Source organism: Lampris incognitus, chromosome 8 (assembly GCF_029633865.1).
Source record: "Lampris incognitus isolate fLamInc1 chromosome 8, fLamInc1.hap2, whole genome shotgun sequence".
NCBI lineage: Eukaryota > Metazoa > Chordata > Actinopteri > Lampriformes > Lampridae > Lampris > Lampris incognitus.
In genome coordinates this window covers 8,782,983-8,808,544 of record NC_079218.1, presented here as the reverse complement: position 1 = coordinate 8,808,544, position 25,562 = coordinate 8,782,983, and the positions used below count along the sequence as shown (strand labels likewise).

Below are 25,562 nucleotides of genomic sequence, written 5' to 3'. Positions count from 1 at the left end.
TTTCCATTTTTACCCCAGGCATGAGTTCGACTCAGAGCAGATCCCTGACCTGACCAAAGATGTGTACATCCAGGACATCCACTGTGTGGGTTCGCTGTGCAAGCTGTACTTCCGAGAGCTGCCCAACCCCCTGCTTACCTACCAGCTCTACGAGAAGTTCTCTGTAAGCAAGACCATGCTCCATAAAGACACCTCGCACCACTTGGCCCCCAAATCCTGCTGCATATTCAAAGATGCTCTGCACCTTTCTTTTTCTCTCGCTCTCCCACATACAACGTTCTCAAACCAATGTGCAAGTCTGAATTACTCTGTTCAACAAAGTTAAATTTATGCACGGTCCCTCGACACTTGGAAACATGTCATTCAACAGAACTCACAAATTTTTCACAGAACTAGTCGTTTGACGCTGTTACACAATGCTGCACATCTCTAGCATTCTGATTTTTTTTTTTTTAGTTATTTTTTTCCACAGACAATTTAATAGGTTGTTGCAGATAGCCGATTTAAAACAAAGTCCATTGCTCTGGATATGCTTACGGTTCCACTTTGTTTTGGCGAGGAACTGCTTTAAACATGGATGAGATAGAGGAAAGGTTGGCAAAGCAAATAAGATGTCATAGTTGTTATGATTCTTCCCCGAAGGAAAAAGATAAGATAAAGATTCTAGGGTAGAGGTCGCCAAGGTATTATGAGCCCGTTGGAGAGTGACGGATCTTACTCCTTCGCAAAACATAAACAGGAGCTTGGCACCTTGTTATCATGAAGACAACCCTTCACCCTTTGAGAGACATAACCTTTTAGCAAAGCGTAAATGCTTGATGTCCTTTGCTACTTTCATTTCTGTCCAAAGAACTGAGTAAACGGGCATAGGTTAAGTTTAATAGGGGCGTCCGGGCAGCATAGCGGTCTATTCCATTGCCTACCAACACAGGGATCGCCGGTTCAAATCCCGTGTTACCTCCGGCTCAATCGGCCGTCTCTACAGACACAATTGTCCGTGTCTGCGTTTGGGAAGCCGGATGTGGGTGTGTGGCCTGGTCGCTGCACTAGCATCTCCTTTGGTCAGTCGGGGTGCCTGTTCGGGGGGGAATAGCGCGTGATCCTCTCATGCGCTACGTCCCCCTGGCGAAACTCCTCACTGTCGGGTGAAAAGAAGCGGCTGGCAACTCCACATGTATCAGAGGAGGCATGTGGTAGTCTGCAGCCCTCCCCGGATCGGCAGAGGGGGTGGAGCAGTGCCCGGGACAGCTCAGAAGAGTAGGGTAATTGGCCGGATACAATTGGGGAGAAAAAGAGAGGGGGGGGGTGTTTAATAAGGCGTTTTCTTTGTCATAATTTTCACCCCAAATGAGACCTAATTGGGCTTTGTAGAAAGTATTAATTGGATTCCACATTGACCCACTTCTGTCCAGTTCTTCTTTTGACCTCTCTTAATCTCTCTGTGGAGTCTAGGGAACTCATTTTCTCCTTCCACTGAGTTTAAGTCATCGATACTCCTAAAATAATACCACAGTCCTCCATGCACCCTGTCGTTTCAAAGACAGCAAAATGGTGCTGTAATAGTGATATGGAATAAAAACCTTCTCCAAGCACAACAGAGGCGTCCTTGAAGGTTGGAGTAAATGTTTTCTGGTTGTTATAGCAGCTACGGAGATGGATGGGGGCGGGGGGGAGGGTGCAAGAGAGAAGGAGGTGAGAGGGGGAGGGGTTGCTGCAAAAAGAGATGTCCCCTCTTGCTCAGCACCGCAATGTGGAGCTGGAGGTGTCAAGTGGCATCCACATGAAAGTCAACACTAATCCCTGCCTCTCCCTCCGTCCTTACCTTTATCCCCCTCCTGCAGGACGCTGTATCAGCAGCGACTGACGAGGAGAGACTCATTAAAATCCATGATGTCATCCAACAGTTGCCTCCACCACATTACAGGTCAGTGTAGGGGCACACTGCCCCCAGGTGGCATCTTTCGGGTACTCCAGTACACAAACATGCACGTAAGCGCTGATGTATGTATGTTGGGTTTTCTATACATTTGTGTTTCAGGAAACATCATAATAGTTGCTTTGGCAGTGTTCAGTCAAAATGTATTGTCTTTTGCAAGTCCCTGCAAATACCTATACAAGTCATCTCATATCTAGGTGAAAATTTGTTGTAATTTCAGCTCCTAGCTCCTAGAAGCAACTCTGAGGTCTTGTGGGGCTGCTCCAAGACTATTAGTACGTGTTTGTCTAGTTGAAGCCGTTTGAAGCTGAATAAACGAATTTTTTTGTTCCAAGGACTCTGGAGTTCCTGATGAGACACCTTTCCCACCTGGCCACCTTCAGTTACATCACCAACATGCACAGCAAGAACCTGGCCATCGTGTGGGCTCCCAACCTACTGAGGTAAGACAAGGTTTCCCTCCCATTAGATGTTTAGGTTTCAACAGCGATATTAGTGTGTAATGTCATTCAGTTTGCGTAAGCTTTGACACTCATGAAGAAGTAATACATAGTAATTTATTGTTGTCGTTTCCCTACGAGTATCAGAACGTCATATTTGAAGTTCCCTGTTACATCTCAGGACCATGTGCCGTGTCAGCTTGTGGTAAATGTATGTAATTTGGTTAAAATGGTGTTTGGTCAGTACATGTAAAGAACAGATTCTTGTACACAATACAGTCAGTAGTATTCCCTGATTTGCAGACATTACCGGCTGCCCTGTTTGAAACGATGTAAACCTGTCTGACTAGGAGGGTTAATTGCTGGTCTGACACCAACTCTTAAGTTAAATTGATGATTGAAAAATCTTCATAACCTATCCCTGGTCACACACATGTAAAGCTAGAAATATTTGAGCCAACTTAACATGGTACTCTTAAGTTAATTCTAACTGGGTGTAAAATCCTTTCTTGTTCTGCGGCGTGTCATTTGTCTCAGGTCAAAACAGATCGAGTCGGCATGCTTCAGCGGAACAGCAGCCTTCATGGAAGTCCGTATCCAGTCAGTGGTGGTGGAGTTCATTCTCAACCACGTGGACGTTCTCTTTAGCACCAAGCTCAGTTCGCTCATACGAGACGGAGCAGGTGAAAGCAACAGAGCTGTTGTACTGCTGCAGACAAGTGGGCTGTTGTTGGTGATATCACTGTATGGCTGTGAATGTTGTCTCTTAAATGAATCAATTTATATGCAGATGGTTGACAAAGGAAAAACCAACATAAAGTCCCCCCCAACATAACAGAGCCCCCTCACTGTAGGGGTTAAGCTTTCGGGTTTTTCCTTTAATTTGTCACCTGTCTGTATATACACCAAAGCAACTAATCCTACGTTGTCACTGCCACATCAGTCCTTGCTCCTTGCAGTGTAGTCTTCCTGCACCACTCCTCTGAAGCATCCTAACCATTATTACTTATCCCACCCCCTCCTTTTCTACTTCCACAGGTCATAATTCACTGTCACGCCCCAAGTCTTTGCTGGTGTCTTCTCCCTCCACCAAACTGCTGAGCCTGGAGGAGGCCCAGGCCAGGACTCAGGCTCAAATCAATTCCCCAGTCACGGATGATAGCAAGTACATTGAGGTGGGCGAGGGTCCTGCCGCCCTGCAGGGCAAGTTCCACACAGTCATCGAGTTCCCCACTGAGCGGTATGACAATCCTCACCCTGTCTTCTTACCTGATATTTGATAAGGATGTTGAATTATGGTCAGTTGAAACTAGGAGGAGAAGGCAGTTTCTCTCAACGGCTACTGTTCAAATTCAGCCTCTTCTGATGCAATGAATGAGAATGTTAAAAATCTGTCTCCCTCCGCTGGTCATTAGTGAGATTGCAGGCAGTGTCCCCTAAACAATTACCTCAACATCAGGCCAACCACCATTCAGTCCGAGTGTCAGACCAACATTTTTGTAAATGAGGCCATTCCCAATTATGTCCATGTCCAATCACTTGCATGAGTGTAAGAGAGAATACTGCACTTGCTGTGCTTCCCGTGTAATGGGGTAGAATAGTTTGTTGGCCAGTGCCTGCAAAGGGTTTAAGCAGTGCATCTAAAGATCCTTATGGTTCTAGCAGAAAACATGGGCATGGTTAGAATTACATACTGTTAAATATGAACGATCCTGACTGTCTTTGGGACATAGCCTTTCTCAATTGTACTAACAAGACAGATTGTAAAACCACTGACAGAAATTGTAGGCTCTGTTATAGTCATCTGTCAAACAGAAAGAATTGCGTCCGGGTGACGTAGCGGTCTATTCCGTTGCCTACCAACACAGGGATCGCCCGTTCGAATCCCCGTGTTACCTCCGGCTTGGTCGGGCATCCCTACAGACACATTTGTCTGTGTCTGTGGGTGGGAAGCTGGGAGTGGGTGTGTGTCCTGGTCGCTGCACTAGCGCCTCCTCTGGTCGGTCGGGGCGCCTGTTCAGGGGGGGATAGCGTGATCCTCCCACACGCTACATCCCCCTGCTTGATTTGAGCACAACCCTCTTGCCATGAGATTGACAAAACATTCTTAAATTATAGTGAACTTAAGAAAATGTTTCATCAGATACTGGGATTTATTTTTCAAGATAGTATATTAAAAGATGAGCTCTACAGAGCTGACATAAGTTATGATTAATGGGTCATTAGTTATGACAAGGTTTGATTGTTACGGAAGCAAATAGAATTGACTGGTTCTTCTTGTTTGTGCTGCTCTTCTTCTTCCTGCTATAATTACCAATTATCGCTAAGTGTCTTCCTAATTTTGGAATGAAATGAAAGACGAGGCTTTGGTTGCCTGTGACAGACATTCTTATTCTTTCCTCACCTTGGCAGCCTATGCACATAGAACTTTTGGTCATTGTCCCAGAGGAGCTTTCAGTGAGATTTCCTGGGTGAAACAAACTTGTCAAGTTTGATCAAACTAAACCATTTCCTGTCAGACCCTACTGCTGATTGTTCATCCATCTCCATTCCCCAATCACAGGAAAAGGCCTCCCATTAAATCTAAGAAGTCCCCAGTGGGTAGTTGGCGCTCTTTCTTCAACCTGGGAAAATCTTCTTCCATGTCCAAGCGAAAACTGCATCGCAACCCCAGTGAGCCCAATGAGCTGAAGGCTATGGCTCTAGCTGGTAAGGCATGGGTTCACAACTCGAAGAAATACTCAAGATGTTTTGGCAACTAAGCTCTTTTTAATCAACATACAGGTATTTAGGATTCAGGGACCTTTATTGTAATCTCACCACAATTACATTTACACTTTTCAGTATCAAATGCTGCCTGTGAAGAAGTGAAGATAAATGAAGGTCCGCACACTGTAGCTCCCAAATATGCAATTTATCTGGACATCCAAAAAGTGACATTTCGAGCTACCTGCACTTCTTCAGTCTGAAGAAGTGAATGTAGCTTGAAGGTCTGCGCTACAGTGTGCAGACCTTCATTTACCTTAATTTTAATTTCTTTTTGGTCCAGCACTTGATTTATAGTTTTATATGATATGCACGTTCTACTTCTCTTCAGGCTTGGTGAAATGGTAGCGTAAATGCACAGGTATTAAAACTTTAGAAGAATTAGAATTTAAGGTTAAAAAAAAGAAAAGAAAAAGTAGAAAAAAGATAATCGAGAACGTAAAAAATCTAGTGTGCCAGGTTGAATTGATGCAGGCATAAAAGAAAAACTAACAGCTTTCGTGAACATGGATTGTGCAAAAGATATAAATAGATCTGGCTAATGTTCTACAAGACAGAATAGACAGACAGAGTCTATTCTCCAGCACCACTGCAGAGTCCGATCCTCCTGCAGTAGTGCTGGAGGATCAGCAGGGGTGATTAATCCTGTATAATTGGCCCCTGGGTGTTGCTAAGCCTGTGGGCCCCTTCTGCTCCCCACAACCACATATTCACCACCATAACGAACCTATTCACCTCTGCATATAATGATACTGCTAAGCCACGCCTCGCCACAACAAACGTACTGTACATGAATTCACTTCATTTATAGTTCATCACATCTTTCAAATAACACAAATATTTCTCTCCAACAGTATGACACGTCACACCTCAAATTTTCAGCGCAACTACGAACACTATCAACAATACATTTCTGCCCCACTGCAAACACTACCACCAATACAACAGACCACACCGGATCCATTGCAAGCTGCATAAATATTAATCCCATAATAACAAGCATTAAAATTAAACACTGACTTACCATTAGACTTACCATGTGTCCGTCTGGTTTTCTTGGCAGCAAAATCCCTGAGATTTGTCAGGTTGCTTAATCACGTGAATCGCACCTGCCACTTGGTTGCCCCCCCCCCCCAGTCAATAGGTCCAGAGCTCATAACGTTGCAACACAACACTGTGACATCAACCTGACCAATCAGTGTCAACGAATCACCATTGGCAACAAACTGGTCAATCAGTACACAGGCTTTATGACATGAACCCCACCCCTAAAAGTTGTTGTCGGTGTTGTATAGATGGAAGGAATCTCTGTCCGTATTTCTGTACTTGGATTTTCTCGACAACTGTGAGAAACAGCTCATTCTCATGCGGGAGGTTCTGGCTTTCAGGCTGCGGAACCTCTTGTTTGAAGGGTGAGGGGTGAACTACCCAGTACAATGCTGCCGGCTCTGCGGATGCAGCTGTTAGGAAAAGTGTCCTGGATGGCAGGCAGATGGGCTCCAATGATGTGCTCAGCAGTTTTTAAGACCCTCTCCACTGTCATGCCATCCGCAGAGGCGAATGACCCAAACCATGTGGAGATGCAGATGTAAGCACACTCTCAATAGTGCTTTGGTAAAAGGTGGTGAGGATGGTGTGGGGGAGGCCTGCTCACTTCAGGTGTCACAGGAAGTAGAGGCACTATTGTGCCTTCTTGGCCATGGCTGTGACATGGCAACCCTGGGTGAGATCAGTGTGGTTTACACCGATAAATTTGGTGCTGGCCATTCTTGCCAGCATGGAGTTGTTGATGTGTAGAAGCCTGAAGTCCACCACCATTTGTTGTTTGAGAAGAGAGTTTTGCCTCTTCCTTGAGTCTACTAATTATTTGGTTTTTGACATTGTATGCTGACACCTAACCCTATTTTGTGTATTAGCTGGATGGTCATTGCTAGATTACAACCCTCTCCACTCTCGTTGTACACATTACTTTTTTAAACGTCTACAGCTGAAACGGTTCAAGCTAGACGATTGCTTTTGTGTCATGTAACAGGAGGAAGAGGAGACACTGGAACGTTGAGATCCGCCAAGAGCGAAGAGTCACTAACTTCCCTACATAATGTTGAAGGTAATGTTTTATTAACCAATGCCATATGATATGGTATATTCCATGTACCCTCTCTGGAATACAGCAGTTAATATATTCTTGCTGTAATTGCCCAGGAAAACGTGTGATTAATATGACCACAACAGTGCTTTTTTCTGCACTTTACAGATTTTAGAGCCATGGTTATCAATCATGTGCCTGGGAGGGCCTTGTGTATACCAGCTTTCTTTCCATCCCAACACGACACCAGCTGATGTCTCTAACTAGTCCTCCCCTATCTGTCGTCTGGTGTGTGCTGATCAGTGAAGTCAGCTGGTGTTGAGATTGGTTGGAGAGAAAGTCTGTAAACACACATAGCCCTTCATGGCACATGGTTGAGTTATAACTGCTCTGGACTGATTGGCAGTGCCCTGTTTTCTGTTCCCTCTGCAGGGGAGTCAAAGGTGTACCGTCCACGGCGGCCACGCTCCAGCAGCGATGCCCTGTCCGCCTCCTTCAACGGCGAGCTGCTGGACAGTCGGCAGCACTGTAACTCTTACGATAACCTGGACGCCACAGAGGAGAGCGACGGGGACGACGGCCCCATCTGCGTGCCCGCCCTCATCTCCCCGCCTCGCTCAGCTGGCGAGGACGTAGACCTCAGCCCTCCTGACATCGGCATGGCCTCCCTGGACTTTGACCCCATGTCCTTCCAGTGTAGTCTCCCTGACACCTCCTGCTCCTTCCCTCTGGAGGAGTCGCCCTCTGGAGCTGAGGGCCCCAGCCTAAAGAAGAGCTTTGGCAACACGGAGGGCAATGCCAATGGCTCCAAGCCCCTCAAGCCTTCCTCTTTGAGCAGCATTACAGGCCCACTGCTGTCCTCTGACCTTAACCAGGCAACTGGGGCCAAGGTGGAGAGCAAGAAGCTGACCTCTTCCTATTCTTACATAGATAAACCCATGCAGGCTGTGTCACCAATTAAATGCACAAAGTCTGCCAGTTTAGCGCCACTGGTCATTCCAGAGCTTTTCTCTATGGAGATACCTGACAAAAACACGAAAGGGCAGGGTGTAACTACCCAGCCTACGCCCCCCTCCTCTTTACCCAGGGACTCTCCTCCCTTCATGGGTAGTGTCCTGCTTAGGACAGCTGAGCCTTCTCTGAGTGAAGCCTTCCAGATGGAACTGCACTGCAAGCTTGCTGCCTTCGACAATGTGGACAGTAGAGAACCAAAAGGAAAAGAGGATAAACGGCAAGAGCCGGTTGCTAGCAGCAAGGAACAGCAAGGTAAGTGGAGCCACACTACTGCAGATTGACTTCCTTTTCCTTTTTTTCCCCTGTTTTCTAGCACATTCAATTTCAGGCATTAATGCTGTCCTCACTCGTGCCGTTGAGAGCAAATGTCTGTGCAGGTTTTCATTCCAACCAGTTACTTAGCAGCTGATTTCACTAATCAGCACCAGGACTATGCAATAATTCAATGTTATTGCTTATTGTCTCTCACTGATGTTGTATAGGGATGAAATTCGGATATTGTATTATGATGTACATTTTTGTGGTCAAAATTAATGATAACGAGAATCTGTCCCCTAAAATTTCTCACAAAATAAGGTCTGAAATATTTGATATTATTTGAAAGTTAGTTGTGGTTTGATATTATACCTTCCATTACTTAAAAGTTCAATGCAGTGAACCTCAGTTAGATTGTTAAATGTGGTATTTTTGCAAATGTAAGTAGATATTATGATATACACCAATATGATTTTAATCATAATGATATTGTCCATATCGCCCAGTACTAACTGGCATACCTTTTAACCAGCGAACGGTGGGACTGAGAAGTGAAATCAGCTGATGAGTGTTTTAAGTGGTATCTTGTATACATACGCAAGTGCTTAATGGGCAGAGTTTTGAACAATATGGACCTTTTTGTTTGAATATGTCATTAAAACGAATGCCTGTCTTCTCTTTAGGTTTAGTTTCCCAGGTTCATGCCTTTAACACCTTGCATGGATTTCAGCTCAAAGAAATCTTTTCGTGTGATGCCCAAGCACCTCGCTTAACATTTCCTTCCCTGTCCTATTCTTGAAGAGCCTTGAAACCTGCCTGCCTACTTATTGTCTTTTTATTTTATTTTTCCATTTTCTCCGCAATTTTCTCACTGACTTGGTCTTCAACTACAGTTCCCATGTGTGTGTGTTTTTTTTTTGTTTTGTTTTGTTTTTTTTTAGTCCCCCTCTCAGGAGTCGTACCTCTGGATTCATCAAAGGACCCCTCATCCCCTGGCTCCGTGACCCCCCTCTTCTCTGCCCCCAGTTCTGTGACCCCCCTCTTCTCTGCCCCTCCCCCTCCCCCTCCTAAGAACGCTGCCCGCATGCTGGCCCTGGCCCTCGCTGAGTCTGCCCAGCAGGCGTCCATTCAGTCCCAGAGCAGACCCTCCGAGCTCCCCACACTGGAGTCACTAGTCCAGCCAGGGCAGCCCCTAAACATCCAGGACACCCTTCCTGTCCTGCACCCACAGCTTCAGGCTACCTCTGAGGAGGGAGCTGGAGGGGGACGCTCCCAGAACGCAAATGCCCCGGCCTCTTATCCCTCTACTACCACCCCACCGGGCAGCCAGCAGCTGCCCAAGTCAGCCGGCACAAACTTCAGGCCATCCAACCGTGCCAAGTCGCCCACCACCCCACCTGGAACCAGACAGGAGACGGATATCACCCCACCAGCCACACCCCTTCACCAGAGTGGCCCGCTCCCCAGCTCATCCAGCCAGGTTTCTCCAGTGCGGAAGAGTCCAAGGGGGCAACAGCCGGTTGTAGCTCAGGTATCATTTAGTACTAGCATGACCAGTACTGCTTCAACCACCACCACCACAACTGGCGCAAGGAGCTGCAAGGAAACAGGTCTCCTACAACAACCTGTTATTGAGGTAAACCCTACTCGGCTGCATGAGGACCTTCAGTAAAAAATTAAATTTGTTACTTTATATCATTACACTTATTTTGCCATTTAGAATTAAAACTTGTGCCATTGCCACCTTGACATATCCTAGATGTGGGATACACTTGTCTCCATTGGGTATTAATACAATACAATACATTACAGTACAAACAACTTTAAATCCCGCTGGGTGCAATTTGTTTGGAGCAGCGTTTTGTACACAAAACAGAGTAACATGCAGACAAACAAATAACACAAATAATAAATACTAACACTCCAGGGAGCTAAATGTGGAATAAAATCTTAACATCTATAAGTAATTAATATTGATAGGCTAGTTAAACTTGATGAACACAATAAGATAAACTCAAACACAATAAAATGATAAGAAAAAAAACACTATGGACCAGTTAGTTGTCGAATTGCAGAGGGGATGAATGATTTCGAATAACGGTTAGTTTTACAAGCAGGTAAAACATACCAACCCCCTGGTGGCAAGAGAGAAAAATCACTTGCTAGAACATGTTCAGAAGAAGCCAAAATACTTGCTGCTTTCTGGAGGGTTTGTTGGTTGCAAAAAGAATTCAGATGTCTTTGTTTCACTCCGGGGATCTCAGAACAGATTTTAACAACGCTGTTCAGGCTGTTTCTGTCTTTTACCGTGAGGCTGAGAAATCAGCAGATGAAAGAAAAACTCAGAAGACTCAATAAAAATTGATAAAAGGGGGCATCCGGGTAGCGTAGCAGTCTATTCCATTGCCTGCCAACATGGAGATCGCTGGATCGAATCCCCGTGTTGCCTCTGGCTTGGTCGGGCTACAGACACAATTGGCCATTTCTGCGGGTGGGAAGCTGGATGTGGGTATGTGTCCTGTTCGCTGCACTAGCACCTCCTCTGATCGGTCGGAGTGCTTGTTTGGGGGCGGGGGCTGGGGGGAATAGCATGATCCTTCCACGCGCTACGTCCCCCTGGTGAAACGCCTCACTGTCAGGTGAAAAGAAGCGGCTGGCGACTCCACATGTATTGAAGGGGACTTGGTAGTTGCAGCTCTCCCAGGATCGGCAGAGGGGGTGGAACAGCAATTGGGACAGCTCGGAAGAGTGAGGTAATTGGCCGAGTACAATTAGGGGGGGAAGGGGGGGTCTGATCCCAAAAAAAAGTTGATAAAAGCGACAGAGGATGACGGGACTGACGGAAAAAGAATTTAGTTTATGGAGAAGATGAATTCTCTGTTGCCCCCACTTCACAATAGCCCCAGTGCTCACATCAAATTTAAGGTGGTCATCGATAATAGTACCAAAATATTCGTATGCTGTAACCATTTCCACACTTTGATTATGTATGATGCTCTCTTTGGCTGCATCTCTGTTGCGTCTAAAATCAATAATCAGTTCCTTGGTTTTCAAAACATTTAAGTCCAAGAAGATGTTATCACACCAAGAAATAAAATCAGTGAGGGCATTCCCGTGGACTGATTATGAACCTCAGAGGAGGGTCAGTAACGCAGTGTCATCAGAAAATTTGACCAAATAGTTGCCCTGCTGAGACCTCCTGCATCCGTCAGTGTACATGATAAAAAGTAAAGGTGAAAGGATGCATAGTCTCTGAAACAGTGAGTGTAAACTCTCAGCTCTTCGCTAAAACATACCACACTTCTCCTGGGTGAGTGAGTGCTTTCTCAATGTGCCGTTGATACACAAGGTTTTATCTTGTGTCTTGTGTGTTAGATTGCCATTCTCCCCCTCCTTTTCTTCCCAATTGTATCTGGCCAATCACCCTGCTCTTCGAGCCGTCTCGGTCGCTGCTCCACCCCCTCTGCCAATCCGGGGAGGGCTGCAGACTACCACATGCCTCCTCCGATACATGTGGAGTCACCAGCTGCTTCTTTTCACCTGACAGTGAGGAGTTTCGCCAGGGGGAGGTAGCACGTGGGAGGATCACACTGTTCTCCCCAGTTCCCCCTCCCCCCTGAACAGGCACCCTGACCGACCAGAGGAGGCGCTACTGCAGCGACCAGGACACATACCCACATCCGGCTTCCCACCCGCAGACACGGCCAGTTGTGTCTGTAGGGATGCCCGACCAAGTCAGAGGTAACACGGGGATTCGAACTGGCGATCCCCGTGTTGGCAGGCAACGGAATAGACCGCTGTGCTACCCGGATGCCCCTAGATTGATATTCTAATGGCTAATTGTTGTTCAGTGGACTTTTGCACTAGAGTAAGTTATTTTCCCTGCTGTTCTCAGTCATACAGCTTTATGGGGCTGGGCTGCTAAGGTTTTCTGAGTTTTAGGTGACTGATTTTAAATCGGCAACAGGAACAATGAAAATCAACTCAAAAAACAACAAATGAATTCAACTTATCTTAATCATTTTTCTGTTAACCTAATAAGTACCCAATGGCAGCTTGGATTCATTCGCAATGAAATGGGAACCTATATGATATATAAAAACTGAAATAAAGAATTAATATTCTTTATACAGACAATGTAATGCATCAGACATTAAAGTATGGTATTGAAATTATTGAGGTTTAATTGCAGTTAAACCTCTCTGTTAGGCCCCCAATCTGTTCAGTGACCAGACTGTGGTAGCATTGGACAGCACCCTGTTGACTGAAGCGAAGCTTCTTCAGCTGCAAATGTTGTCCAAGACTGTAGTGCTAAATAAAACTTGGCTCTCTGTTTACTTGCCAAGTTAAATGGGTCAACCAACCAGTCTGTTTGTGTTATCTTATTTCCAGGTCAAGGCAGAAGAGGCGGTACCACCCCCAACCCTTCCAAAACCCACAGAGCTGCAGGCTCAGACCACTCAACAGCATAAAAAGCAGGCTGTCTCACCACCTCAGCCACAAACGCAAACTCCACTGCAAACTCAGTCCCGAGCTCAAGTCCAGTCTGAACCGCCGACACAACCTCAACCTCAAATCCAGCCCCATCTCCAGCCTCATGTGCAGTCTCAAACACATGTCCTCCCTCAAACACAAGCCTCACCCTTACCCCAGTCTCATTCACACACAAAGGCAAGTGCTAGGGTGGCCCCTACTTCAGCTGAGCCTGTTGAGAAGCCTTGGGAGGCCATAAAGCCTGTACAGCCCTGTATAGAACCCATAATTCTCCGTGACCCTTATGGACCCACACCTCCAACACCTCCTGTCCGCACTCTTGAGAGTAAACTGGCCACTGCAGCCCTCAGCCAAGCTGAGGTGAACTTCCTTGTGCTGGCAGAGGGCTCTACGCCAGCCCCCCTGGAAGATGCTCTTCCTCACCATCCTCCATCACCTCGCAAATCTTCCAGCCACCCATCAGCCTACCCGTACCACACCAAAGGAGATACAGTTTTATTTGATCCTCCAGGGTCTGGCTACTACCACCAGCGGCACATTCCTCTTGGACCACAGTCAATACCACAGCACTACCGACCAGACAGCGTACCTCCACATCACTCCTATGTGTCCAAGTCTGAGCCTCAGATACCTTACAGCGCCCGTGTAGACAACCACTACAGTACTCTGGGCCCCAGGTCCTACCACCACTCCATGAAGACCCGCAACCCCAGGACCATGTACATTTCCCCTGGGACAGGGCATCAAGGTCAGGGTTACAGTACCATTGACAGAGCCCATGGCTACCCCACCATCCGCAGAGTACACTCACTCCATGTCCCCTCTACTATTCGCTCAGTGCCCATCCAGCGGACCGAGGTCCCTCCAGATGATGAAATGTTCTTTTACCAAAGGCCTACGTTCCAGTGCAAGACTTACCAGCAGCCTCAACAGCAGTCCTCCCAAGCAGACTACCACGTCACCCAGCTACAGCCTTATTTCGAGAACGGACGGGTCCAGTACCGCTACAGTCCCTACTCAGGTGCCAACCCACTGGAGGCCCCCTTTTATGATGTGGACCCTTACGGCACCATCCGCCTTCGCCACCTGCACTCTCATGGCAGTCGAGGAGATGTGGGAGCGAACGTCGGCCGACCTGGGGGCAAGGCGAGCGGCTACCACTATCTGGCATGTCATGTTCTCCCACCTGGGAAGGAGCACAGCTTTGTGAGCAGGGACATGCCCCCAGGTCACGGGCCCAAAGGAGCTGCTGTCTACGTTTCCTGGGACCCTGAGGAATCAGAACGGCTGCGCATGCACTCAATTCGCAGGGAGAGCAGGGCAAGGCAGAAGATTAAGGGTCCTGTCCTGTCTCAGTACGACAACGTGGGCCTGTTCACACCAGTGGATGTAGCTGGCTATGAAACGCTGCACTCGCGCAGTAAATCTGACCCAGGCAAAGCTATGCTGATCCCATCGGAAAGCAAAGATGGGCGCTATCTCCCCAGGCAGCTGGTGTCAGACCCTGACATCCTCATGTATATGGAGACCGACAAGCTCAGCCAGGGCAACACAGTCGGCGATAAGATGGACGGGGTTGCCAAACAAAGCAGCTCCAAGAAATGCCAATCCTCACACTCCCTTCCAGCAACTCAGAGCCACAGTCTTTCCCATCAGCATGACAGCAGCCGGCACGAGGCCAAGTATGACTTTGGAGAGGAGAAGCTGGGCGGAGACGGCAGCAGATCTAAACACTGGCAGCAAGAGTATCTCAACAAAAGGAACTTCCAACCGCGGTACGAGCGCCCCGAACCTGACCACCAACCGAGTAAGGCTAAAATATCTAGTGGCTACCACAGCACAGATGAACAGCCGCCAGCTCCCAGAGAACAGAAAGCCCGTTCGAAGCCAGAGCGATCCCACAGCGTTCGAGAGCAGCAGCAGCAGCAGCAGCATTATAGCCAGGGCACCCCTGACCTGGACAGAGACTACTCCTGTCAGAAACACGGCACCAAGTCGGCGCAGTCCCACTACGACAACTTGGACGACTACCACCCAATACCTCAGCCACAGGCCCCTGTTCAAAAACGTGGAGGCCCGAGCTCCTTCCCCGCCCCTGGCTTCTCAGTGGCGCCCACCAACAGAGCGTACTCCACAGCCTTGGGCCAGGGCGCCTTTCTTCAGACTGACTTGGCCGTCCAAAGGCCAGAGACAGAAATCCGTACAGAATGAATGGATTCAGGTGGGAAACGTGTGAGAAAGTCTCTTTAGCTGTGTTAAAGAAAGCAGACGATAGCCTCCTGAGCTAGCGACGAGCAGCCTCTGCAGGACAGCGGACTGTCATATGGCCATTATTTTTGTTTCTCTGTATTTTTAACGAAATTGTAAAGAAAATCTTTAGAGACTTTTTACTGAATGTACCAGATATTATTGTCCAAGAGGTCATGTTGTTTTGATTGATTGAGACAGTAGCCAGTCATAAATACGATATTAAAGATGTTAGTTACACTAAAGAACAACCACAGACGTGTAAAATATACCTACGAGGATAGAATCACTAGTTAAAAGGGATTTTTCTTTTGTTTTTGTGGAGGTCCGGCGCCGGGGTACGAGCATTAACTGGGATTAATGTTTGCATTTTAGAAATGCATGTACTCTTTATATCTCTTACAGAACAGTTCTGTGTACTTGTACAATATCCGTAGTGTATGTGGATGTTACAGCACAAGACTTCGTAGGAGGAAATCCGTAAATCATCATGCCCCCCCCCCTGCACACACACACACACACACACACACACACACAGACACACACCTCTGTGTACGCAACAACGTGGTACGACGTGTCAACTTGGTTGTTAAATGTCCGTCATTCGGGGTCGTGGCCCAAGAGTGCGATGTCGAGGTGGTTACGGAGCTGCAAGGGTTACTTTCAATTAATATAGTGGTTATTAATGTCTTATTTACTCTGTGACTGTGCCATTTTTATGTAACTTTGCTATATATAAAAAAAAAAAAAAGGAGTTGGGTTCTAATCAGACGTTTTGGTACTTGTTTGTTCTTCATTGTCGGAGGGACCAAGCGGTTTGTGGTCTGGGCTCAGCGTAGTGTTCTTCTTGCACACGGGGGATTACGAGGGGACGTTTGACTATAACTCTGGGTGTGTAAGAGGTTATTTTGATTTCAATTGGTTGTTGTTATTTTTGTTGTTGTTTTTTTTGTTTGTTTTTTTTTTCTCTCCATTTTCAAAGAACTTTACACGAAACTGGAAAACCTGAATAAAGTTACCTGGAAACACCATGTTTTCAAACAGCGCAGTGTACAGAAACACACGCCTCCGTGACGAGCCTCACCTTGGTTTGAGATCTCTCTCTGCAGCCGGGACCCTCCGGGGGGCCGGCAGGCCAGCTGTCGATTTTGTTCGGTTTTGCATCGCGTATAGTTTTTCATCACGAGCCCGGGAGTCTAAACGTTAGGCGGTTGTTTGGGTCCGGCCAACTCGCGGCTAGTGCCGGTCTTCCTGACGTCATGGCAACCACGGCGGATTAAACACAACTTCTTTTGAGTATGTTTTAAATGCGAGTTGATTTCTGTATGTTTGACTTTTGTATAGCTTGCTGGTTTTGCTGCTCTTGCCTTATCTGTCACCCCTACGTTCTCGGATGGGACACTGAAAACAAGGCACTGTGTTGTTGAATGTGAAAACACTCTTGTCTCAAACTGGAGGTGTCAAAAACTAGAAAGGTGAATAAACTTTGTTCAGGAATAGCTTTATACGCACGTCATTTCATGTGTTTGGAAGTGGTGGCGTCTGAGTGGCTGGGTCTGCTGAAGCGCCTCAAGTTGTGCCTTTCCCCACGGCTGAATCGGTCACAATCGGGGTGTGCTAATTCGTTTTGGGGGCGTGCGGCACGGTGGTTAGTGCGGTCGCCCCACAGCAAGGAAGGACCCGGGTTCGAGCCCCCGGGGTAGTCCAACCTTGGGGGTCGTCCCGGGTCGTCCTCTGTGTGGAGTTTGCATGTTCTCCCCGTGTCTGTGTGGGTTTCCTTCCCCAGGTCAGGTGAATCGGCCATACTAAATTGTCCCTAGATGTGTGTGTGTGTGTGTGTGTGTGTGTGTGTGTGTGTGTGTGTGTGTGGCTCTGTGATGGGCTGGCGGCCTGTCCCGGGTGTCTCTCCGCCTGCCGCCCGATGACTGCCGGGATAGGCTCCAGCACCCCCACGACCCTGAGAGCAGGGTGAGCGGTGTGGCTACTGGACGGATGGGAAACAGAAGCGAGCCGTCATTTGTAATACAGACACTTCTGGCGCCGTGTTTGCAGTCTCACGTAGTTGCACAGTGACTCGGTCCGTCTACTCGATCAAAAACAAAACAAAACATTTCACTGCCAGACAGAGTTGTGCGTTGGACGTATCGTAGACGTGCATTTTCAAGTCTAGCTTCCCAAAACTCGACTCTGTGTCGTGACGTGTACACAATCCACTGGTAGCCTTTCTGTGCAAGCACAGAAACACTCGTCCAGTCCGGCTCTGGTACGAGCAGCTCTGGTACATCAGAAGTTCGAGATTCCCGCCTTTGTGCGCAACAGACTTCTGATCTCAACCCGTGCACACACAACGTGGAGCGCCTCACACGGCACCGTGTTAAAAAGAAACCCACAAAGCACTTCTAATGTATGGCTACTTGCAGGTTTTTTTACATTTATCTAAAGAAACTCCAAATTGTTAAGTTTTTGCAACAAGCGCTGCTACAACAAGGTCAGCGGCGGCGGTTTGTGTAGGAGGAACGGCTGTTGCCGGTGCTGCTGCAGAGACATAGTGATGACCGGACCGGTTCAGTTTGTATTGTTGTGTGTAACTCGTGGGAGGCCACAATCAGGCCACGTTAACATGCGCCACATGAATTAGGCCGGCAGTGGTTCACTCAGCAGCATGTTGACGTACCGGTGGGGCTTTTCAGATGGTCGGTGGCTGTTGACCCCCCCCCCTTGAAAATTAGGTGGAGTTGACCCTCCGCAGTCACCCTGAGCCGTATTAGCCCAAAAATAAGCCAAATTAAGTCATTGTGATGCGTTGCAGCGGTGTTGTGGGGCGGTTGGAGGCCGACGAGCAGCGCCGGTAAGCTGACAGACTGTGGTCCGTGTGACTCCTAGTATGGCCGTCTGTCTCGTGCACGTTTCCTCTTTTCATTTCTCTCTCCCTGAAATGAGTTGGGTAAAGCTCGAGTGTTGCAGAAGTCACTCGGGTTTCACCATTTTAAGACTGTTTTCATTGCCGTGCCCCCCCCCACCACCACCACCACCCAACTCGGTTGCAACAAACTTCATCGTGCTGTGCCACGGTACCGTGGGAGCCAAAAGTGGAAGTTCAGCCAGATGTTAAGCCGGCTAGAGCCCTGCAGGTACTCACCCCTGCCAATTCACTCATCACAGGTATCAGGAGAGGGGGACTCGGTCGGGGAAATGAGTTGGTCGACTGGTTGGTTGGAATACGAACAACTTCACACACACACGACTTTCTGTTTAACACGGTCGCGTTCACAACACAACACCTGTGTGCCATCTAACTTCATCAGGGTTTGCAGTGCTTGGAAAAAAAAAACATTTAACACAAAATGGTTTCTGTCATTTATGGAGTGACATCTGCTTCTTGGGGTGGCGCGGTGGTTAGCGCGATCACCGCACAGCAAGAAGGTCCTGGGTTCGAGCCCGGGGTAGTCCAACCTCGGGGGTCGTCCCGGGTCGTCCTCTGTGTGGAGTTTACATGTTCTCTCTGTGTGTGCGTGGGTTTCCTCCCACAGTCCAAAGACATGTAGGTCAGGTGAATCGGCCGTACCAAATTGATGGGCTCCAGCATCCCCGCGACCCTGAGAGCAGGATAAGTGGTTCAGATGATGGATGGATCTGCTTCCTGGGTGGTCTTCCAACACAGAAGTGCGCCATAGTCAGAATCAAGTCTGTGATGTAACATTTATTTCTCACGGTTTTGTCTGAGTTGGTGTATAAAGTAGAAATAATGTTTGCTTTTCCTTAATTTGGCAGTCTGATGACCTCAGAGCCAAAAACTCATCATAGTCCTTGCGCCCATCGGGAGTTGGCAGGCAACAAGAGACCCCCCCCCCCGTCCCCCCAGCTGCACTAAATCAGATGTGCATTTTTGTTGTTTTCCGTCATTGTAAAGAGTTTTCATTTGTTGTTTGGTGCCATTCCAGCGTCAGTGACACAGGCCTACCTACCCACCTGTAAGGCCTCGGCAGAAGCCTGTCTAGATTATCTGGACTTCTTCAGTAAACCCTCAACACTTTTAAGATGCTTAGAACGTAACGAAACGTGTCATCTGAAGTAACTACTGGTTTGGTACCTGTCCAACTCTCTGCTATGCAGAATAGCTCCACTGCAGCCGCTCTAGCCAAAATGTGCCTGTTCAGATGCATATGTGGGTAAATCCAGTGAATTGGGCCGTTATTCAGCAGCACACACAAATAGGGTCGCTACCAGGGGCGCTGAGCTATTTTAAACTTCCCCGCATGGCGCTATGATTTGGTAAAAAAAAACATCTCAGCTTTTCTGATTCTTTAACGGGTGCTACTGGTGCAGTTCGATCAGTGAAGCAGCGTGAGACCATACAAAATGAACAGTTATGAAGGCTGCATCACGAGCTCCCATGATCAGTGTATGTGGAAACTTTAGCTGGATGTCAACACGTTTTCTGCAAGGACACTCAAATCTTTCAACAGCGCAATTGCCTCAGTAGAGCGCAACAGTCTGAGCCAAATTCACAAATGTGACGAACATCTTGTTCTTCTTAGGTATGTCTAGTGTAGATTTGGGAGTTTATAAGATGGCCAGATTAGAAAATGTCTCAAGGAGCACCCTTCACCCCCCTTTTTCATTACTAATAAACACGAACCGTGAGTAAAAGTAGTTGTTTCTGGTGTGGTTGTAATCTAACACAAAACCCTCAAAGGCTGCATTAAAATCCGTTGTTTCTCTCAGGCCTATTTTTACAGCAATAATGCCATCCATCCATCCATCCATTCATTCATTCATCCATCCATTCATTATCCATCCATCCATCATCCATTCATCCATCCATTATCCAAACCACTTATCCTGCTCTCAGGGTCACGGGGATGCTGGAGCCTATCACAGCAGTCATTGGGCAGCAGGCGGGGCCAGACACCCTGGACAGACAGACCATCACAGGGCCTTTTATATATATGTATGTATATATATATATATATGTGTGTGTATATATATATATATATATATATGGACTGCATTTATATAGTGCTTTTCTAGTCTACTGACTAATTTACAGTGTACACCTCACATTCACACACACACATTCATACACTGATGGAGGAGGCTGCCATGCAGGGGACCAACCTGCTCATCAGGAGCAGTTGGGGATTTAGTGTCTTGCTCAAGGACACTTCGACACGCTCTCTGGAGAAGCAAGGGACCGAACCAGCGACTTTCCGATTACAAGACGACCCACTCTACCCCGAGTCACGCCGCCCCTGCCCTTATATCCGTATTACAGCAACGGAAAATACACTTTTGTCCTTGTTTATTCAGTGTTAAATGTTTTATTAGCACGGGACTTTAAGCAGGGGTCTTTTACCCCGCACGTGGTTTCAAACTTTGGGTCCCGACCCAGTTTGAGTCAGCCGGGTCAAGCGCGGCGGTTTCACTTTATTCCAAAACATCCCATTTTATTTCATGTTGACGCGCCTTGTCCGTCCCATTTCACCATTAGCGGGCCATGACTAAAGACTGCAGTAACGCCTGTGTCTCTCCATAGCTAATGACCCACGAGGATTCTCGCGTTTCTTTAGACAACGTATCCCAAACTCCGTCTAACCATACGGATCACTTAATGTCGCACTTCCGTTTGTGTGTTTATTAGACGCCGGCGCGCGTGCGGCAGAGCTGGGCTACAATGTATCGCCGTCGAGCCCGCGCGTTCCAGGAAAGGTCCGAAAAAAGCCCAGTGTTTACAAATGAGCGCAGGTGCATTGTGGGAGACGACGTGATTGACACGGCGGCCATTTTCCTGCTGGACGCCCCGCTCCCATTGTGTGCGAGATAGTAAACACTGACGCCGCCAGACGACCGTAACGCTCACACCGCTGCGGGGGGAAAAAAAGCCTAACGTTCGCCCTCGGTAAGTGCCGCTTCCCCGACGCTTTTTGTCGCGAAACAATTAACGTCCCTTCCCCTTTCGGACCGCGATCGGCAAACTTCGTATTTCTTGCTAGAAATGCTCTTTTATTTCGACGTAAGATGAAAAAAGCCCGCTGCCGCGACGACGACGACGAGGGGGGGGGGGAGCGCTTCCTAGTGGCGCCGGCGGACTCGCGTTTCCGCTCCGCTCTCATGTGCGGCTTCCACCGCGCCTCTGCGCCCTAACACGCCGTCGCCTCCTACGTTTGCGTCGCTGTTCCGACGGGCGCACTTATACTCGGTGGCCCGGTGGTGTTTTTGTGGCGTTATTGGAAAAAAAATTTTTTTGAAAGTTTTACGTCCCGCTCTTTGCCTGTATATTGGTAGGTTCGCTCGGTTCCCTCTCCCGTCTCATCCGCGGCCATAATCTGGCGGGGCGGGGCGGGGCGGGGTCTCCACGCTTTGCCCCGCCCCTTAGCTCCCCGGAACGTCGACTCATTGGTTCGCGGCTACAACGTCAGCTGTCGGATCGCTCCGTAGCCGACGGTGAGCTGTACGCCATTGTGATTGGTGGAGTTGGGGGCCCCCCCCTCCCCCCGCCGGGTGCTGATTGGCTAGGCATGGCTCCGCTTGCCAGTCCGCCGCAAGAGAAAGTTTCCTAATGTTTAAACACCCGACGTTTAAAGACACAACTATTAAGACCTCTCAAATAACAGGGGGAAATACTTTGTAATAAAAATGTATGAATTGCATAATAAATATTTAAGCTTGAGGTGTGCATGTCTTTGAGGGTGGATTGATGGGTGGATGAGTGGACAGGCTTTTTAAAAAAAAATTTACCTTTAATAATTAATTAACATAATAATGATAATTGACCTTTATATGCTTGCCCTGTAATGGCTTGGCGGCCTGTCCAGGGTGTCTTTCCGCCTGCCGCCCCAGTGACTGCTGGGATAGGCTCCAGCATCCCCACGACCCTGAGAGCAGGATAAGTGGTTTGGATAATGGATGGATAAACCAAATGGCATCTTGTTTAACATAAAGCATAAAGTTTATGCTTCCCGGTTTAGTTGCACTTCACTCCCACGCTTCATTGACTTTGTCGCCACCGCGCCGGGGTTTTCCGGAGCTACGTTCAGCTCAGTCAGGCAAAGCTCAGTTAGACTTCATGTAGACTCTGCGAAAGGTACATACAAGATGCTTTATTGTGCGCACACAACGAAATTACACGTGGTGACTCTCAGACCAGCAGCACTAGACAAGGTAAATGATTAAAAAAAAGATATGCGGACTTTTATCAAAATTCATCACAATTTAAAGCACTTGTTAAAATCATTTTGTTAAAACGTGCTATTACACGTTACAGCGCGTTAAACAGTGCAGCAATTAAACAAAAGGATAAACGGGACACTTTTTGAATCCTTGCACTTAAGTTATAAAATTGATTGCAAGTCTCAAGCAGAACTGTATGTATTCACTGCAGTTGCACCATGCACCAGAATTGCACCAGACTATCAGCTCTACTTTTTTTTTTCTCTCTCTCTCTATTCAGGTGACATCCTATCGTAATGGCTCGTACCAAGCAAACTGCTCGTAAGTCCACTGGAGGAAAGGCTCCACGTAAGCAGCTGGCCACCAAGGCTGCCCGTAAGAGTGCCCCCTCCACCGGTGGTGTCAAGAAGCCCCATCGTTACAGGTAATAAACCTGAGACTGACCTATGAAATTCTTGACTTCTGCAGTTAGAAGATCTAACACAGTCATATGCATGCTTCTCTTTACTGAAGCTAAAAAAGCATGAATGGTACATTTGTAATGTCATATGAGTTATATCATAGTGCCTATTAAGTTTAACTTCTGTATGACACTTTACCAGACCTAATCAAACAGATTCTATAATGACATTGTAAAAAAAAGCTTGAAGGACAAGACTCTACGTAAAGAATACTGCCAGGATCTTGTCAATATTAACAATCTGCATTTGTCTCCACATTTCACTAATCATAAACCTTCATACAATTAGCTTTGAGGTTGATTGTAATTTCGGATTGCTCACACTGATCAAAATGCTTGTTTTTTAAGGTCTAATTTATGCATATATTATACAGCAACTGAACACTTTAGAATCAGAAATGTGGTGTTGCATTTCTTAGAATAGAAATTCATTCATATTAAGACACATAATAAGCTAGACATTGATTTGCTTGTTTAAGGCCCGGTACTGTGGCTTTGAGAGAGATCCGTCGCTACCAGAAATCTACTGAGCTGCTGATCCGTAAGCTGCCCTTCCAGCGCCTGGTGAGAGAGATCGCCCAGGACTTCAAGACTGACCTTCGTTTTCAGAGCGCTGCAATTGGTGCCCTGCAGGTTTGTGTGTTTACATGTCGCCATGTTTATCCATTGGAATTTATTCTAGATACTGAAAACAGCATTTGGATACCTGATGTAGTCCAGGACACATACAGTGCTCAGTGTGTTTAATACCCTTTTTCTCCTGCAGGAGGCCAGTGAGGCATACCTGGTGGGTCTGTTTGAGGACACCAACCTGTGTGCCATCCATGCCAAGCGTGTCACCATCATGCCCAAAGACATCCAGTTGGCACGTCGCATTCGTGGCGAGCGTGCATAGTCGCTCCAACCCTTTCCCTCCTATGAGTTTCCACTTCAATGTTTTCCTCTGTCCTTTATTTTTTTTCTTCACCTCTCACTGATCCTGCCCTTGTTCCTTCCTTTTACCCCACCTATCCCATCCCAGCCCCCTACCCCACCACCCCTTCCTCGGCCCGCCCTGCTGTCTTGGTAGACGTTAGAATGATTATGCTTATGAAGAGATAGAAATATGTTGAAGTCTGGTCTCATAGTTTTTGTCTTCACCAAATGTTTTGGGGTACCTCTTTTGTGCATGTAATGGGTTTTGCTGATCAGACACACATGCAAACACATGTATGTACGCAAGTGTTTGACTAGTGCTTCAACATGTTGAGCTCTCACAGTCCAACTCCGTGATTGTGCTCTCCTGAACTGCCCAGTGAGCCAAAGCAGTGAGTGTGTCATGTGAGTATTAAGAGTGCGGTACCAGAGACACCCACCCACTGGCGGGTACACCGGAGGGCTGTGGCCCAGGGGCTAGTCTGCTTAAGGGGAGCAGCAACTTCCATAGCAGGGTGCTACTAAAACTAGTCCCAAAGCCACATCCCTGTCTGAAACCATTCCTCCCCTCTCCTCTCCGTCCCTCGAATCCTCAACTCCCATCACGTTCTTCCCACAGCCAGATATTTCATGGCTCACTAAACCTTTTGAGCCCAGTGCCCTCACCTCAACATCTGCAGTGGGCCGGAAGGTTGTCTCCGAAACACCATTAGAGTGTTTGTGTGTGTAAGCTCTGATCTGCCAAACCAATTGTATTCAACAACAAACAAGTACCTGTTAGTTGCTTAAAAATATTGATTATTGTTGTGGATATAGTGTCTTTTTTTCTTTCTTTTTTTACCTAAGTCACATATACATCATATATATGAACATCTCTTTATACCACTTCCAGGATAATCACAATAAGAAAAAACTTACTGGTGTTGAAAATATGGTTGACACGATTGTTTCGTTTTTCCTTTTTTTTTTTTAAGAAAATCAAAACGGTGCTTCTGTTTCGCTGAGATAGCACATGTTCTTAATGGCAGCCACAAGGGGGCAATGATGTACCAGCTTCACCCCTTTCAGTTTCCCACTCTTCCATATAATGCTATTCTGTCCCTTTTATCTTTTTTTTTTGTTGTTGTCTTTTTGAATAGGCATTAGATTTGTCACAACAGTGTGAATTAAGGTATACTCTGCATGTTTAGATTCTGTCTCTTCCCTATGTAGACCGAACTGTAGAATCTGTCCATTTCTCAACATGTGTGGTACACACTATAACCTCATTTGTTTTCTTTTATATTTTTTCTTATTCAAGATTTTCAGAACGTATAAATAAGCTGATCTTTGTATTTTCCAAATTTCTCATATTATGCTGGTAATAAATAGGTGTTACAAAAAGAAGCGGTTGGTCAGTCGGTCTGCTCCATTTGCTGTGCACTCTGCTGGTATGATGATGATGAAGATTTATTTTGAACATGTAAACAAGCAGGATATAACATACAGTTAAGCCATTACCAGTAATCTGAAGTGATCAACAAATCCACACATCGAACTCAGCGAACAAATCTCTGTATGCATCAGATTATTTGTGACACGTTCAAAAAGGAGCAGGAGGGAGTATACACTTGTTTTTTTCCTACCCCTTCTCACCCACCCTTAAGTTAATTCAGCTAAACCCAGTCCCCACTGTACTGTGTAGTTCACATTCAATGCAAGTTGTGCAGCACAATACAAACTCAGCTACTGTGAACAATAAGAGAGGGGGGGAGAAACGTATAACAGAGACAATGACAT

The 25,562-nt window shown here is 47.0% G+C and overlaps 2 protein-coding genes across 3 annotated transcripts in view; both read left to right on the top strand.

The window, feature by feature from the left end:
* arhgap32b (Rho GTPase activating protein 32b) overlaps positions 1–16,267 on the top strand; it is a 69,578-nt gene extending 53,311 nt beyond the window's left edge. For both annotated transcript variants that reach the window (XM_056284760.1, XM_056284761.1), the window contains 10 exons: positions 19–163; positions 1,842–1,924; positions 2,272–2,379; positions 2,914–3,059; positions 3,415–3,616; positions 4,940–5,085; positions 7,175–7,249; positions 7,661–8,494; positions 9,439–10,133; positions 12,890–16,267. In XM_056284760.1, coding sequence (XP_056140735.1) covers positions 19–163; positions 1,842–1,924; positions 2,272–2,379; positions 2,914–3,059; positions 3,415–3,616; positions 4,940–5,085; positions 7,175–7,249; positions 7,661–8,494; positions 9,439–10,133; positions 12,890–15,202 — 4,747 coding nt within the window. In that variant the 3' untranslated portion in view covers positions 15,203–16,267. The remainder of the gene's footprint in view (positions 1–18; positions 164–1,841; positions 1,925–2,271; positions 2,380–2,913; positions 3,060–3,414; positions 3,617–4,939; positions 5,086–7,174; positions 7,250–7,660; positions 8,495–9,438; positions 10,134–12,889) is intronic.
* Positions 16,268–21,029: 4,762 nt separating this feature from the next.
* Positions 21,030–25,169, top strand: h3f3c (H3 histone, family 3C). The gene is made up of 4 exons (XM_056284786.1): positions 21,030–21,137; positions 22,689–22,832; positions 23,348–23,501; positions 23,635–25,169. The coding sequence occupies exons 2-4, from the start codon at positions 22,705–22,707 to the stop codon at positions 23,761–23,763; spliced, it is 411 nt and encodes a 136-aa protein (XP_056140761.1). The 5' UTR covers positions 21,030–21,137; positions 22,689–22,704; the 3' UTR covers positions 23,764–25,169.
* Positions 25,170–25,562: the final 393 nt, after the last annotated feature.